The 18,465-nt window shown below is 36.7% G+C and overlaps 1 protein-coding gene across 3 annotated transcripts in view; it reads left to right on the top strand.

The window, feature by feature from the left end:
• The window catches only part of AFG1L (AFG1 like ATPase), a 63,953-nt gene that overhangs the window by 30,987 nt on the left and 14,501 nt on the right, over window positions 1-18,465 (top strand). For all 3 annotated transcript variants that reach the window (XM_051792409.1, XM_051792407.1, XM_051792410.1), the window contains 3 exons: window positions 7,349-7,431; window positions 10,752-10,822; window positions 11,079-11,179. In XM_051792409.1, the coding sequence (XP_051648369.1) occupies window positions 7,349-7,431; window positions 10,752-10,822; window positions 11,079-11,179 (255 nt within the window). The remainder of the gene's footprint in view (window positions 1-7,348; window positions 7,432-10,751; window positions 10,823-11,078; window positions 11,180-18,465) is intronic.

Genomic DNA, 18,465 nt, shown 5'->3' with positions numbered 1-18,465 from the left:
GTTTTGCTTTACTATTCACTGCATGTCAGAATGTAATTATGACTGATTCATGAAACTGTCTTAGAAATGAACCATCTTTATTAAAATGCTGATCAAGACAAGAGCTGACAGTAATAAAGAATAGAACACTTTAGTCTTGTTGCTTTTGAATGATTGCTAATTACCCCAGAGGTCATGTATAGTGCTTATGAGGATTCATTGACATTTTCTTTAAAGTCTACTGTTTCAACAACATCTGAACAGGGAGACAAAAACTACGTGCACACCCAACTATGCCTGGACCAAGTTTTTATCTACCACTGAATACCTGATGATTCTCTTTCTCCTTTCCCCTCCCCTTGAGTACATCTCATTCCTGTGGATTGGTGTAGCAGAAAGCTGGAGTTTAACAAATTTAGTTACTTTTTTAAAAAAACCCGAACAAACTCAAGGCAAAAGAATAAAAGGAGCAGCCCCTGGAAGGTCCTGCACCTGTACCACAGAATTGGAGAATTGCAGAATATGCTGAGTTGGAAGGGACCCACAAAGATTATCAAGTCCAACCCCTTAGCCCTGCACAGGTGGTTGGCCCTCCTGGCTGCCAGGGCACTGCTGACTCACGTTCAACTTGCCATCGACCAGGACCCCCTAGTCCCTTTCTGCAGCACTGCTTTCCAGCATCTCATTCCCCAGTCTGTATGTGCATCTAGGGTTGCCCCACCCCAGATGCAGAATCTGGCACTTTCCCTTCTTGAACAGAGGTTGGTCATTGCCCAGTCCTCTAATTTGTTGAGGTCTCTCTGCAGGGCCTCCCTGCCTTCGAGGGAGTCAACAGCTCCTCTGAGTTTTGTGTCTCTGCAAAACTTGTTTAGTATCTCTTCCAGTCCTACATCCAAGTCGTGTACCATGCATGCGCATGACCAACAGTCTGGTTGATCTTTTACAGCTGCACCAGAGAGGAAACACTGCACATAACCTCATAGACTTCTCTCAGCAGGCTGTTGACAGCCTGTCCAGCTTATGACTTGTCCAGCTTATGAGTCCCAGTGGACCAGTTTCACATTCTGAAACATGCTGATGACTGTCACTTGCTGATGACTTTGCAAGTACACTGAAGTTACTCAAAGCACTGTGGTTGTGCTTTGTATGTCAGAAATAAGTTTTTCATGACATGCTACATTTTTGCTTAAGACAATTCTTCTTCTACCACAGTTACGGAAAATGCCAGTTTGTAATGGTATCCTTTGGATGGAGAAACCTTTTCTTGAATTCATTTAAGGAAGAATTTTGAGAAAGAAGGAATAATATTTTTGTTGATAATCTAACTCTATATGGAGTCGAATAATGAAAAATAAAAATGGTTAAGTCTAGTGAGCTTTGTTTACCTAAGGAACTCTTCCTCTGTTGTTGGCTGGGGTGCTCTCATCATGTGTCTGCGTGTTGTGTGATGCGAAAGAGTTTTTCTCTCTTAAGCTGGATGTAAATGTATGAGAAGAATGATTGCAAATGAACAATCTCATTGTTTTTCTGATTTGCTGGGGGAAAGGAATATTAGTGATCCTGTGTATTGTTAATGGACACGAAATCAGAGAACGCACTTGAAAAGGGAGGATGAGACCTACATAAAAATTATGGTTCCTTTTGCTCAGAAAGAGTAGCTGTAAGTTGCACTTCTTAGATAGGCATGGCTTGGTTCCTAGTAGTAGTTGTCCTAATGTGCTTGTTCAGAACTACACAGAGGCCAAGAGTATTAATTGTGCAGCTTTGCATGTGTGGGGATAGACGTATACTCTTCTTTGCTCATATGGAAAGTGTATTTGATATGGCAGATGCACTGCTGCTGCTGCATTTGCAGATGGCTGGTTTGACACAGGTGTGAAAGGCTGCAGAAATTCAGCAGGTGTGGGAATTAAGGTAATGATCATCCTAAGTTGAAGCACTCTAGTGTCTCTGTTCCACTACACCTTCTCTTAGTTCTTTGGCTGTTGAATAGGATTCTGGGGTGATTAGTTTGTCTATTCTTATGGTCCAACAGGATGATTTGTATGTTGTTTTTTCAGTTTTCTTTTTTTTAATGCTGTTAAAATTCAGAGCAGAGGATGATAATTGGATTGACTTACGATGATTTTCAGTAAGGTTAAGAAATATCTACTCACCTGCATTATCAAAGTTGTTCAACTGATCACAATATTCGAGCTCACAGGCAAGTGATATTTAGTACAATGTTTAATGTGGACCACAAGGCTGTCTATTAGCATTTCAGGGCTTTTTGTGACACATGGGAAACACACATCTTTAGAACTTGCAGGTTATCCAGTTAACTTTGACTGCCTTTTTAAATTTTCTGAAACCTTTGTTCCTCTTCTTAATGATCTATCATGTCGTGTACTTTGTTTTCTTGAGCAGTTAAGCAATTTAGTAGCTACCATTCTTGATTGCAGCAATAAAGGAATGTTACAAGTGCTCACGGGAAGAAAAATGTATTTATATTAGTCTGTATTTAATACTTCCTACAGTAGGTCTACTGACAGTCTGATTTTATCTATTCTGTCTGAAGATTTGTGTTTTCGATGTTGTGTCTTGAGGTGAGCCTTGAGGCTTTATCCTTTTTTTTCCTTCTGGAGTACAAAGTTTTTATGGCACTTCAGTGGAAATGAGTGCATGCTCACACTGTATTTTTAACTTACTAATAGCATTTTCAATTATGTAATTGTATTTGTTCTTTGTATCCATAAATACATAAATGACTTCAAAATAAATTGTATGACTAATTAATTTTATGCATTTGAATAGAGTAAGTCAGACTTTTAAATATCTCAGTAGAACAGAAAATCTTTTGGAAACTATGGATGGTTCTACTGGACTCACTGTAGCTTCAATAATAAGTATTTATTTCAAAAGAAGTTTAACCCAAGTAAAGGAAATTTGAAATTTTAAAACTCCATCTTAAGAAATGGAAACCAATGGTTACAGTCGTGGGTTTGACAATTAAGTGCTAACAATCTGAGCACTCCAGTTAGTTCTGTGGCTGTTGATTAGGATTCCATGGTGATTAGTGAGTGTGAGGATGCAATCACATCCGTAGGATTTAATCAGTCCAGTGCTGGATGAGGTAGTCCAAAGATAAGAGAGAAACTAGAACTTCTATATGTAGTATTGTATGGGGTTTTTTCCCCTTACTGTAAGAAGAAGAAGAAGGACAAAAAGTAGAGAAGCCTACCTTTCCCCTCCTCCCTAAACTTGCAGATTTTTAAACTGTAATATTGACTGTTTAGTTCTGTGATGCAGGAGAATAATATTGTTAACACCTGTGAAGGGGAAAGACAATGCACAGGGATAATCACATAGGCATACTCTCTGATGTTCAGCATTCTTACACTTGTGAGCAGGATTTCTTTTTCCACGCTGTGCAACCATGTATCTGGTTTTCCTTTTTGTAAATCTAGGATTTTAAGTGTTTAGCTTGGACGAATACAATATTTTCATGTGTCTTATTTTCTTCTGTTATACATTCTGATTATGTGCTGTCTTTTTAACACTGAAAGCTTGTATCTTAAATGAATAATGTACAATGTCCTCTGCCTTCCTGTGAAGCAGATAAGTGAATGTGTGCAGAAACAGAAAACCATTGTCGGTACTGTTGTCTACAAAGGAAAACTCTAAAGGAAAAATTTTTGGATCTCTGCTCTTCACAAAGCTTCTTTGTGATCTTTCTGACTCTGAGTAAAGGTGACCATGTGCTGAATCCTCCTTTAGAATTATCTGCAGTGGTACATTCTTAACTTAGAGGAGAGATGGTGTTGTTATCATCTGGCAGTGTAAGCAGTCCTCCCATTACTGCCCTTCAGTTTACTGCTACTGCTGTCACAACTTTTCTCTCCTCTACTATGTATAGCTCAATTTGTGTAAATAGCATTGCCCACTTCTGTGTAATTTTTTTTTTTGTTACATTATTTTGCATTAGCACCTATGGATCTCTATTTGTCATATATTCATATAACAGAAGGTTGTTCCTACCCTGCAAAGCTTATAATTTAACAGCGGGATTCATGTTTTAAAGCATTGTTTTCTGAGAGCATATTGCGATGCAGATTATGATGTTTAGGTTTAATAGCAGGAGCTGTTCCTTTTATGTATATTTATACAATGTCTAAAAGAATAGGTGTGGGTGAGCTTTGAAGTGTTTCAGTGCAACTACTTAACGACAAGCATTAGTAAATACTTACATGAACATGTAGAAGGCTTAGGAGATTCTTGTGGCTGTTTCATTTTTATTTAGAATATGGTCTCTAAATGGCTGCAGTACCTTCCTGAACCGAGCATCAGCCTGGAGAGGACAAAACCATAAATTAATTAGGAACATTTAAGGAGTGGGAGAATAAAATCCCAAATGTTTTAAAAAGGACTAAGTATTTCACTGTTCCTGTTAGCTGCCCCCTGCTTCTATGTCTATATTGTGTATTACACAAACTGCTGTACCTCAGGATTCTGGTTTTCCATTCTGTTTATGTTTGGTTCAGTTAACTTTTGCCTCCTAAGGAAGCAAAAAATCAGTGGGACTGTATTAACTTTATTTTATAGATCTCTGATCAAGATTCTGCTATTGCACTTCTGGCTGAAAGGTCCTATAGCCTAGAATATCTAGCAGATATTTTTGAAATAAACTATATAATGTAATACCATATTAGAATCAATAGTAGTGCATCAGTGCAGACAAACAAGCAAGATTTATAGGGAAGAGAAATATCTTTCAGTTAGGCAACTGTCTGTAGCTTAAAAAAGGCCAAAAAACATAAATAAGCTTTCGAACAGACAAGCTCTTCTTGACTAGTGTCACTAATGATAGTGATTTTTCTTGAATAGTGATAATACTAATTACTTTGAAGAGAAAGAGAAGGAAGACAGAAAAAATGCATCTTCTTTGTAGCTGTATTGGTAGTATTTACATCTACAGTTCTTAACTCCAAAACTCATTCACTGTAATGTTAAATCATGGAGTCATAGAAGGCTGTCTGTGAATTTAAGGAGTGACAAGTTTGTAAGTGGAACACAGGTGGACTAAAATACTGTAGCACCAAGTGTTGATTTCTATTTCATCAAGTTGCAATGACCTGCATAATATAGCCCAGTACCAGTCTGTATTTGAGTGCACAGAACTCCTGCTCCACTCAGCAGTCATTAGCAGTTGAACCACACACACCAGTGTAAATATCAGGGCAACAAATTTACATGAGCTACAGTGTTCAGGTGTAATTTTTATTTCTTTCAATCCTACCATAACCATGGAATACTCTAAACTATATGTAGTTCTGTGTTTGCTCTTCACTGTATGCAACACAACACACTGAGGGAGCAGTAGAGTTTGTAAATCCATCTTGAAGGCCAAAGAGATGAGGCCGAATTCACACAAGATTGCCGATCTCATCTCCAGGAGAAAACCCCCAGAATTATAAACAGCATTACTAAATATCCGAGTATCTAAAGTTAATCTAAGTAATCTCAGAGTCCCCAAAGCTGTAGTAGTAATCTGCATTTTTTTCCCCTATAGCATAAAGAAAATAGTACTTAAGCTAATCTTCTACTCTGGAAAAATAAAACATTAGGTGGAAAGATACTGGCAAAGAAAAGCAAAGTGCACTAGCTTTGCTGTGAAATTTCAGTAATCTTCCTTTTAGCCTTGGCTGCCAGACTGATGGTGAAGAAAAGCTTAAACATCCTCCCTCCCTTGTGCATATTATTACATGCCTCTGAAACTTTTTTCTTCTGCTCTGTTATTCTCCTTCTTTGTGAGCTCTCACAAAAAGAAAGGGAATAGATTATAATAATATTGTAGCACCAACGCTATTGTGTTTGCAGTAGCCTTAGTCCAAGATAACGATTTGATTAGCATGGCTTTTTCACTTACTGGAATTAAAGATACGTGGATTTTCCTGGGATTCTGTGCTTTCAGAATGATTTTTTTTCACCTTCTTTCTTCATCTGTATGTCTGTGTGAAGAAGGCAGAGGTTTCAAATCGGTACAGAGCCTTCAGTAATAGCCAAGGGCAAAAAATTAGTGCAGTGCGTCATCACAGTCACTCCTGCAATGTCCTATGCAACGCATTTCTTCAAAAGGACCATTGTTCCTTAAATCACTGATGATAGTTCTTCTAAATTTTTTTCCCTGCAATGTAGTTGCTATAAATGAGGTTTGACATTTCCAATTTTGTTATTTGAATGGCCTCAAGGAGGCTTTGAAAAGTTTGACACACAGAATATGAAATGCTTAACAAGGTCATTAAAGATAAACTAATAGTTCATAGTGCAGCAAAGAAGCAGAGTGATTTAGTGCATTCTAGCAATCCAAAGACTTTTAATGGTGTTGAATTACATTAAAAAAATTAATTGCTTTGATTGAATTTTTGATAGAGTTATCTTTTTCTAAAACATTTAAACTTTTCCTCCCTTTCTTCTGTAGCTTCTTTTGCTTCTAGCTATATAACACACAGAAGTTGTGTATGTCGGCAGTAGGCATAACAGATAAGCAGAGTTATTCCCTTTGCTAGAGGGTGTAAAATCTTGATCCCGCTGATATTAGTGAGAATTTTGCTCTCAGCCTCAGGACTTGAATCAAAAAAAGCACCCTTTGCTACAGCTGGGTTTGAGTTTTCTAACAGAAGCAATTAATTGTGACTACTTAAGAGATCCGTATCACACTTGTAATCTTACAGGTGGCTTAAAGGGGAACAAAAGAGATGCTTTTCTGAGTCAATGCAGATATTGCAAAAATGAAGCAAAATCTTTTTGATATAGAACTTTGTTTATTCCCCTTTATGCTTTGGTCCATTTTGCAGCCAGACTGGTGTGGTTCATATATTTGATGTCTGACTTGCAAAATTTTTAATCTTATTAGTAAGAGGAAAAGATAAAATTATTTTTAGCTTATAAAATAGAAGTAGTTTCATTTGTTGCTAGAATTTGTTTGTAGTCTGTTAAACTCCTAATGCTACTAATTTTGTATTTCTAAATGTATATACTTTAATGTGGAAATAATTATTTTTGCACACTCCCCCAACAAAGCAATATCCAGAGAGAACAAATAATATTCACCTGCATTTCATGTGCTTCTAATCTATATAAATCTTCTAGCTGATGGACTTGTGAAAATAGTTACTTTTTTGTTTTGAATATGTGAACGATTTCCAGGTTATTTCTTTGCTTTGATAATTGCAAAGGAGACTTCAATTTTGTGATCTTGAATTTCAGTTTCACGAATTATATTTATGCTGTTGGTTTATCACAGCAGTGTGTCCTCTCTAACACAGACAATAGTAAATACAGCTTTGGCTTGAGGAAAGCTATTCTTTTTTTTTTTTCTTGGTCTCTGTAGAAATACTGCAACACAGTCCAGCTTGATTCTGGAATAGACTACAGGAAACGAGTGCTTCCAACTGCTGGAAAACTTTACTACCTGTAAGTTTATCTATGATATTGTATTTGCTCTCTTTTTCTTTCTTATTAGCCAACAATTTCCTAATCAATGGGAAATGAAAAATGTATAGTAGAATTAGCAGGGTGTGACTTTTCCTTTTTTTGCCTTCTGGTCCATTTTGTTCAGCAAACCGCCTTCCATTATGCCTTGATATTAACTTCATTAAACTATATTTTCAGTATCCACACTAGCATCATTTATAATGTGTGACTGAATAAAAACTAATTAGATTTTTTGGGGAGGTGTGGTGTTTGGAGAACTGAAGTGACAGATGGTTAGAAAGTAATGAATATCCTCTTGTGAGAGATTGCACAATTCTCTTATAATAGAAGAACATCCTTATTGTATTTAAGTAATTAAGTATTTATAGAAATCCAGTGACAAGGATTCATTTAATTTTGGGTGTTTCGAGTGCTGTCGATGAAAAATCCCAACACCCTCCTGTTTTGACAGATTGTTTCTGTTTGTCATGACAAAATTTCTTTAGCTCTTTATATTTGCAAATAAATAATTTTTAAAAGATATTCACAGTTATGCTTATGGTTGCAGCATAAATCTGCCTAATAGGAACATTCTCTCTTTTTAAAAAAAAATACCTTGAAACCTTTGCAATACAAACGTTTTTCTGTCTTGTATTTGCTCTTGTAGTATTATTCAATCAGTGACAACCTGAACAAAGCAAACAACAATAGCTTAGTATGAGATTTATAACTATTCTAGCTTTCAACCCAGCGTATAATATTGAGCATGCTTCCATGCTTCCATGTGGTATTTTTATCACTGTGATAGGCATTTGAGACCAAGTATGTCCATGTCACTTTATTATAAAGTTAGATATCATAGTTGTTGTAGGAAGGAGGAATAATGCTTAGAAGAGTTACGACAGGTAACTCTTTCTGCTTTTGGAAGGAAATGACAGAATTTTATGTATGGAAAACAGGTCCAGTGCAGGTTCTGTATCCTCAAACAAATTGTGACTGTATGAACTCAAGAAAAGTAGCTCTTGTTCCATATTCTTGTCTGGCTCCGCTTTCTCTAAGCTTTGCCGTGTCTGCTTTAGAGGTACTTTTTGAAGCCGCCACTGATAGCTCTGATATCACTGATATGCTCATCGTGGCTCTTGTTCCGATTGCCACCATCCCTGCTCATGGCACTGCTTCCTGTGCCTGCTGCACTCTGTGACTTTGTCTGACAATTGTGGAGAGCACCTGCTGTATTCTTTTCTCAATGTCCATGCTCAGAAGAAAGCAAGAGCACACTGGTGGTTTCTAGCAGGTAACAGGCCTGTGGCAGCAGCTCTCAGTGGAGAAGAAATACAAACAAGTCGCAGGACTAGTACCCAGCTGAAATATGTTTCATGGTGATCTACTGTAAAACTTGTGATCAAGTGAATGGCAGAGATTGGAGATGTCTGTCTTGTATTCTCTTATTGAAAGGATGTGGGTTACCTTCAGAATTTGATGTGTAAATCATTAGGGAGCACTGAGGGGAAAAAATAATTTAAAAAATCCTGTAGCTGCCAATGGAATAAGATACTTGTTTCATCATCCTTTCTTTTTCTGAGGGAATCTCATTCATTCTTCTATTCAGACTTGTTCACTGGAGCTTTCAACACTGCAGAACTAGCTTTGTTTTAAAATTAGGTACTACGCAGTATTTTGCTACAGATCTTTGAAATTTAGTTAGCAGTCTTGTCCCCAAAAGAAGTTGTTCTTGTCTAACATGTTTTCATTCCTCTATTAAGGGCCATAGTATTATTGTCACATTTTGTTAAGAATCCTCTTGATGCTTCATATTTTGCGTAGTCTTGTCTTCATTTAAAGTGTGCAACTGAGAGTTGCTTAAAGCTGTTTCATACTCATCTGAGAGCCATCAGTGTAACACCATTACAAGATGCCTGATCAAAGCAACTTCATTGATCTCAGTCTCGGGTGTCTGTTTTCAAAACAAACTTTCTTGGCAATTAGGTGCAACACTCCACCTTGGCATCATATTCAGCTCTTTCTTGTTGTAGCCTTTCCATCGAACTTTTTGATTATGATATGCATGCATATGGACATACTCTCTGATACAGATATATACACTCTTTCTTCCCTTCTATGGTCTTTTTTCTGGTTTTGTCTGTTCATTTTCATTTGTCATTTTGTCAGAGGAAAGCAGCCTGCAAATATCAATGTTGAGAGAAACTTGTAGAATTTGATATCATCTGCTAGTCAGAAACGGTTTTTCAAAGTGTTCTGCATTTACAGAAGTTTGTGGGTTTTCTTTTCCCTCAGATTCTTTGTATCTACAAGGCTTGTTATTGTTAAGCTTGAGCTAAAAAGTATTTCAGTTCTGCTGTTAGTATTTTTAAGGTGCTTAAGGCCTAATAAGGAGAGTAATTGTGTCACTCACTGATCTTCATTTTTCATATAGAGGGTGTCTAGAACTGTATGAAGCAATAGACCTTCCACACCAAAAGAGACAGTACAAATGTCAATGAAGCATTATATATCCTAGTTTTAGTTTTTTGTCTACAGTAGCATTAATTTACTATTCTTAGCTAGAAATATGATCTATCTGGCTGTATCTATCCATCTCTAAGAATGAAACATGGAAAGATTTGCCCTCTAACCCATTCAGTGATAAAAAAAATTCTCTGATTGGACTGAGTTATAATTCTTGTGTCAACCAGAAGATGAATATAAACTTCAGCTCTCAGCACAGGTATTTTGCATTTTCACCCTCTGTCTTGGGGACAGAGTTTGGGGGGGGAACTGATAAAATTACTATTGCAGAAATTATACTGGTATTTTTAATTTCACAGTTTAATTTTGCAAATTGTTAGATCAATACAATCAGTTGACTTGACCTTGACACCAACCCCTCCCAAAAAAAGAAGAAGGTGCTTCAGCATTTAATTTCACAAAGTCCCCTCTCAGGAATTTCAAAGAATACTTCTTTGGGTGCTTGACTGCCTTGCCTTGTCTATTTGCTCTTATTTTGCATGCAAGATAGAGCCAGAAGCCTTTTTTCTCATTGTGTACACATAGTGTTAATGGATCTGCTCTGTCTGTATTGCCTCATTACTGGAAACAGCTTGAACACAGAAGTCTTTCAGTGTATGCAAATAAGGCAGAATCATCTACCTGAGAGTTAATATTCTCTACTTTTAAGTGTATTCTAAATGTAATGTTTGTATTTAGAGCATAACATCCTGTTCCCTTTTTTTATGGGCAAAAAGCTAAGCAGGCTCAGGCAGCTGTTTGATGTTGGCTTCAAGTGTTATTAATTTCATATTCTATTATTCTTTTCACTGTAGCACAAGTGAAGCTGATGTGGAGGCTGTCATGGATAAGTTGTTTGATGAGCTGGCTCAGAAACAAAATGATTGTACGTAAGTTAATTTCTCTTGAAAGAGAATACATTTAGAACACAATGCCCAATCTCCACTGACCAATTAATAAGTTCCATTGCTGTATATGGGTTGATGCCACACTCAAGTGGCAGTCATTGTATCAGCATTTTGTCTAATTTATGTGTTGAATCATGTGCTATTATTCATGAAGCTATGCATTTCCTATCTGTAAGAGATGAATTTTATAGTAATTATCCAGAGAAGATTGAGTCTTTGTTCATGTTCCCATAGTAACTAGACCAAGGATTCTAAAAGTGCAAGGCAGAGAGCTGAGGCTGAATAAAGCGTGTGGAACCATTGCAGACTTCACGTTTGAAGAGCTATGCGACAGAGTAAGTACCCAGTCCAATCTAGATCAGTTAATGCTCAGACTTTTCACAGTTTAAAAGAAAAAAAGAAAAAAAAAGAAAAAAGAATCCAAAACACACAAACTCACTATTTTCCCAAGTTGAACTAAATTAAAAACACTTTTTTTTAACTTGACAAAAAGATTTTTAATTTAACAGGAAAAAAACCTGCACCCTTGGCAAAAGAACAATAATAATATTCTTTTTGATGATACAGTAAATTCACTCTTAGGTGTATCACAGATTGTCTTCAAAAATCCTACTGCAATATTTACCTGGACTAACATCACTGTTGTTGGTATATTAGTGGTCATAACATACCAGTATGTAAATAGCATTCAAATGCTGTTTTTAAAATCTGGAGTTTAAGTTGATGCTCAAGCAAATGAATAGTGATCCTGGTACCACTACAGTAACACTGTTGTTGCATGCCTTAGTTTGAACTATGTGTACAAGGGCTGTTCAGTCCCAGGACTTCTCAAAATATGCCAGATTTTGGTAAATATTGCCAAATTCTCTACTTAAACATGTGGGATGTGATCCCTGGAAAGCTTTGTTTGTATATGACCCCCAGTGGGTTGGAAGACAGTTCCCCAGGAGTTGCACTGTACTTAGTGACCTCTCTACTGATGTATAAAGTTATTGTTAAATGATCACAACCCTAAACTGGGCTGATGGCACTTTTGATTCAGGATGCTGACTAGTCTTTTGGTGATAACATTGTGCTTTCACTTCCTTGTAGCTACCAAGTTGATAACTATTTGGATGGAAATTTCACTGGTTAAGTTTCAGACTGTAGGTTTTAGACTGTTGGTTTTCAGTTTCAGACAAAACCAGTTAGCCATTTGTAAGAATGGAGGTATGTCATGGGTAGAACAGCTTACTTTTCACTAGAAGTTGTGAGACTTTTTCTTCCTTGTGCCTCTTAAAATATCTGGAAGTGATGCTGTCAGCAGGTGCCTTTAAAATCCTTTAGTCCAGTAAATGCCTTATGTACTTAAATGGGATGGTAGGTTGCTTCTAAGTAGAAGTGCTCTGATAGGTCACATGTGAATGGCCACTACTTTGGGTCTGAAGGTTCTGATCCTCTTCAAGTATTACGTGGAGTTCAGGTCTTCTTGGCGTAATGGAGCTGAGGGGCTTGGTTTGCACTCAGAACAAGTAAAGAGAATCCTTATGAAATATTAAACGCTGTTTAACAGCACTGTGCTTACATTGATTACCCAGGACTTAGGAAGTCATGCTGTCTTGATTTAAATGCCTTCTGCATATGTGTTATGGTAGTCTCTAGCAGTGCAACCACATGCTTATATAACTAAGGCAACATGGCAGACAATAAATGTTTTTCTTTAACAGCTTCCTCAGTCATCGCTTATTTTCTTTGTATATGCCTCCATTTTTTTCTACTTTTAATTGTTACATACAATTATTTATTGTACCATGATTTTTCTCTTCAGTTCACTGATGTACCTTCATAAATATTACATTAGTATGTTTGTAAGGGGTGTCACTGTGCTCCCTTTATAGGTAGAGAAGTATAGTCATGAACTTGGAATAGTGCATTAAATTTGGAGGCTTGAGTTGCCTCCAGTATGATTTTTTTCATGATCATAACTTTTGTAGTGATTCATAGCAACAGTAGAAAATTCCCCTTGGTATAAGCTGCATTTAGGATCTTGCCTGCCCCATTGCTCTGTTTGCCCTTAAAATCTCCTAAAAGACAAAAGAAAAAATCAGAATTCAGCTGTCAAACCATGAAACCATGTTCCTTTTTTTTGTGATGTCTTTAACTTTTTGATGGAAAAACTTAGACATGTGTCTTTTTTAAACCATCAGAATTGCTCCCACTCATGTCACAGAAGACATAGGTAGGATCCAGAAGAGTACCCCAGTGGTTTATAGCAAAAAATACCCCAAAGCCAGGAGACATTCCACACAACAGGAAGTATAAAGTCATTCATATATATTCCAATAAGCTGGAATGGGAAGTGGGAATGATTTGTGGAAGTATAAAGCACAAATCTGTAAGGGACATAGCTACAAGGTATTTGCTCCTTCTTGTTGAAGCCAAATGGTGGGTAAGTTGACAGGCATCCTAAGTGCTACTATTAAGAAAAAGGAAAGTAGGAGGCTGAAAAAGAGGTAATGAAAAGCAAGATCCACAAAAGAAAGTATTGGAAGGGAATTTGTTGGATTTGCGTGGAGTGAATCTGCAGGTTTCTTTGTGCAGGGCATGGGGACAAAGTCCCATGGGAAGGCAGATTGTATAAAGAGACATGAGGGTCCTAGCTGGAGCCTGTAGCAACCAGGGTGGAGCTTAGCCCACCCTGGGCTCAGCCCAAGCAAAGCCTCCTAGGTAGATAAATGACATTTAAAGTTACTATAAAGTTAAAATTATGACAGAACTGAAAACAAGATTTGCAGTTGGTTTTATATCAGTTGTAAGACCTGGTGACAAGCATGATAAATGGTAAATTCTCATTAATGGGGAAAAATGAGATATAACTGATATTATTGAAACCTTATGGGACAATTCATAAAATAATAATGTGCAATCAGTGCTTACAGCCTACTTAAGAACAGAGTGGCTGAAACAGGTGGAAGACAATGTGCAACATTAAAGATACTGGTACCTGCCTTAAAGTTAATTAATACAAGGTTCTTGAATACATATCAATCAGTCTGCTAATTAACAAACCCAAGAGGGTAGTACTCCTAGGGATCTCTTGCAAATGGAGAATGAGGTGGATTGCTTCTTGAGCATGTGGTTATAAAAAGCATAAAAATACACCATTGTATGGGAATCTTATGCTGTAGATGAAGAACAGAAGAAGGTGAAATGGAATTATCCCAAAAATTGCAAATGATAATTTTCTAGCATAAAATGCAATACATCCAGTACAAGGTCATTTGGTTGGAACAGCTTTATGGAAACTTAAATTGATGAATTCATCTAGAAATTTGTGTTGTGCAGCAACAATCTTCTCCTTAATTTTCTAACATTCCTTGAAACCAAAAGATACTTCCAAACAGTGAAGTTACATATTTGATTGTTCAGGAAGAGTAGTTTTTAAAAGCAAAAGGGAAGTATGACTAACTGGAGAGGGAAGTGTAAATGATAACAACAAAAAAGAAGGACTCTTTGAGGAGGAAGATAGGAAAAGTATTTCCTGTGTCACTGTTGAGACAGAATCAAATAATATGGAATGAATGGCAACTAGTTATGAAGTGCAGGAAAATTATAAAATAAAGATAATGGGAAAATATGTCTCTCAGATAAAAGACTTGTTAAGTAAAATGTCAGTTTTGATATGGTTTATATTATCTGAATGTTATTGGTTTATTCCTACTTGGAGGTGGATGAACTTTAAATAATGATGTGGAAAAAGGAAAAGGTTTTGCAAAAAATATGTGTTCTAGGTGCAGCAGAGTGGAATACTGTTTCACTAAAGGGTAGTGAAATAATTTTCAGTCTGTTAATAGTTAGCATATGTTAAAAGTAGCCTGCAAATATATTTTGTATCACTGAGTCCTGGAAAACTAGGGTGAGATCTCTGACTACCTTTTTATTTTGGATAAACGTTGGAGTCCAAGAGCAAGTCCACATCACTAGAAGGATGCCTCTGTATGCCAGTATTAAAAAATAAACAAGTAAAATTCGCACATACACATGATGACTGGTATAACTGCGGATGTTGGTAAGATTTTAGTCCAGAAAGGGTAATAGAGGAGCTGGTTCTGGATTCATACATGCAGATGACTAAAGAATGGAAATGAAATTAATTCTCCAATCACCCTGATTTTGTAGGAGGAGTTGAGTTTTGAAAATGCTGTTCTTCCTAGGAAATTAGCATTATGCAGTCTCAAGGAAGTATTCGTTAAATGGATTGGTATGTTAGTTAACTAACATATAAAAAGAATTATTACTGAAGGTTTGTGGTTGAGTGTAGCATTTCTAATGAGCATATTTTTATACTAAGCCAAATATAATAGTTTTTTTCCCCAGCAGCTTTGAATATATCATAAATGCTAATACAAATTTGCTGTAAATACAGAGTGCTGTGTGTATTGGGGGGAAGAGCCATGAATACAAGGATGTTGTGTGTGATTTATTTCTCATCCGAATGGAGATTTTGGGGAAAGTGGTTTTTTTGGGCAAGAGAGTTTGTTTTGTTTTGCTTTTTTTACATCTAAGCAAACACACAGTTTCCAGGTAGAAATTGGGAACACAAGTCACAAACAGAGGAGGAGACTGTGCCCTAGGCAAAGTGACTTGGAAATAGATTTTAAGGATTGTAATGGACAGGCAGCTCAAAAGGAGCTTCTGGTCCAGTGTTAGAGCATTTAGACCTTATTTCATCTAGGATGGGTAGAGTGGAAATAAATAGAAGGGTAGGAAGTTTATTTTAATTTTAGAAACATCTCAAATTGATGGCAGAATGTTAGGTGTGGTTTTAACCTGAAAACTTTAGAAAATACATTGAGAAACCTGACAGGGCTGTTGAAGAAACCACAAATCATTTGAGCTGGAGCATTTGTTCACTCAGATGACAGACTTACAGTTCAACTTTTTTTCAGCTTATCGAAAAGAGGACTGGAAGCTGATTTTATAACATAGAGCTATTTTCACAGGGAAAAAAACCCCCAGGTATTAGCAGGATCCCAAATCTAGCAGAAGGCAGCATAATAAAACCCAGAGACTACAGAGAGATCCAAATAAAAAAAAAAATAAAAAAGGAAAAGCACCTGTTCACACATTTGAAACAGTGAAGAGAGTGGCAGAGCCTCCTTGTCCTGTGTTTCAGGTCAAAACTGGATGTCATTTTAGGAGGAGGTGTTTGTGTTTGAGCTACATACTAGTTTTTAGGCTTAGCTGTCTCTAAAATGGAGGATCTTGAAGTACCTCACGATCTCCTCTGGTCTTAAATTGTCTTGAAACTAAGGATGTGAGAGTCGGTCCCTGCTGCCCGTTGGAAGCTGTGTCACTGCCCCTGCACATGTGGTGAACAAGTTCAAGCAGCTGTCAGGGGAATGTCCCCAGTCCATCCTGAGGTATAACCTGCTCTCAGCCCCCTCATGCTTTTCGAAGGTAATACTTAGTCTACTATGAATCGTTGCAGTCAGTTCAGACTGAGTTTTTCCAAGGCTTGTAACTTCCTTGGATTTGAGGGGGATTTCACGAGGCATATATAGGACGTTTCCCTGGTACCAAGCAACCTCTCTTCAGAATTGTGCATGCCTTGGTCTATGTCATGGAAGCACTAGAACTTCTCATTGAGCTAAAGGAAAGTAATTTGAGGAGCAAATTAGTCAGAAAGTAACTAAGTTACTCTCAGAAATACAGTAATTGACTGAAACTTTTACAAGTAAATTTCCATTCACACAGAGATGCATGTTCATATGAAGTCAGTTTGAGGCATCCATTCAGAATGGGAAAGTTTCAAGATGAAAACTAGTTTTGTCATGGAAGGTGGATGTCAAATCTTGTTTACATGTTTCCCATCCAGTAAATACAAGGTAGTGAGTGTGTGTGTGTGTGTGTGTGTGTATGTGGAAAAGATTACACTGTCAACATTTTCTGACAGAACAACTCAAAATATCATCTAATTTGATTTAGTTAATGTAATTAACTTGGTTAAACTCATTTCCTCTGTTACATTTGGTTCATAACTACAAAAACATTTTTTAGTTTAAGGTAGAGGGATAAGTGAGTGTAATGAAGAGATTTTGGGGTTTGAGGGAATTATTTTTGATTACACTGAATTCTTGCAATATTATCTTGTAGTTGCAACATTATTTTTTGAGTTTTCTGAAACTGTCTTAAACTGCTGCTCATGTGGGTGTCAGTAATCATTGCAGCATGAGTGGACAATGTTGTACTCAAAACCTGGTTAATTGATTCCTTTGGCTATCTGTAACCCCTAAGGGTTCCAGAAAAAAGAACTTAAGTTTTGCAAGAGTCAAGGTGAATGGAGAATGTGAAAGCATAGATGCTTTTGTTATGTTTGAGGAATAATTTATCACACAAGTGACTCTACTTTCACTGCATTGCAACAGTGTGTCTTCTAGTCTGGTTTTGGGTAATTGTTACAGTGCATTCCAGAGGGATAATCACATAGACCTAGAAATCTATGTTTGTTGGTGTAAGATTAAGACAATGTGTTTGAAATTTCTCAGACAATTACTTAGTGACTTTTGTAATTAAATATTTCATATTAACAGCCTGTAAAACCTTTTCAAATTCACTGATGTTTCCTTCATCAAAGTAAAATCAAAATTCTATTTTAAAGGGAAATATTAAAACATTTTCCACTTTGATATCACATGATTTCAGGAAATGTCAGATAATACATAATAGATGAAAATAGCAATTCAGCAGTTGATAATCTGATATTATTTGAAACATCTACCTTAAGCAGAAGTTTCAAAGTAGCTGCTTTTTAATTAGTACCTGAAGGCCTTGAGAGAGAGAGTTGGTGCCTTTCTAATATTACAGTCTTTTGTTTCTTGTTTCATGTGTTTGCATTAAACCTTTTCATATCAAGAATATAAAGACTTAATTCTGTCTAAAATAATGCATCAGATACTGTAAATTGCCAGTTGTCCATTAATGATTATAAAAATAAAATACAGATAATATATCGTGTGCAATGCTGATATGGCATTCCACTGACTTGCCAAACTATTGTGTGCATCACTTTTTAAATCATAGATTCCCAGATGAGGAAAATCCCAAGTTTTAGCTAACTTAGTTAATGTCAAATGCATACACTTAGCTTTTTTTCTTTATTGGCTATTTGACCATGTGGAATACTACAAGATGCTGGATGAGAGGATATTGATCTATTTTGGTTGCTTTAGAGCAAAATGAGAAGCAATTTTTCAGACTTGACACTCCAGGGTTTCTGTGGCAGTGTGGCACATGATAGTGTTTGTCATGGCATGAAAGTAGCTGTCTACTCACTAGAATGGAGCCCTGTAAATGTGATTCTCCAGCAAAGTCATCCAGGAAGGACTGTGCTTGGTTTTCATGAAAATGTTTATTATTTTATCACCTTTTCTAAGGCTCCATAAAATGAAAAATGTAGCCAGAGAAGGCTGGGAGAGGCACTAGGCAGATTAGGGACTCATAGTTCTTATTTATTGTAGAATTTTAATGCTAACATTAGCTTCCCCATTCTTTGTGGCCTTTAATTTCTTTCTGCCAGTTTCTCTGTCTATACAATGAGGGATACACTTACCAATGGAGTTAGATTCTTGCAAAACATGAT

Source organism: Manacus candei, unplaced genomic scaffold, assembly GCF_025592945.1.
Source record: "Manacus candei isolate 608988 ecotype Guabito, Panama unplaced genomic scaffold, ASM2559294v1 h1tg000034l, whole genome shotgun sequence".
Classification (NCBI taxonomy): Eukaryota; Metazoa; Chordata; class Aves; order Passeriformes; family Pipridae; genus Manacus; species Manacus candei.
This window is presented reverse-complemented; position numbering and strand designations above follow the sequence as displayed.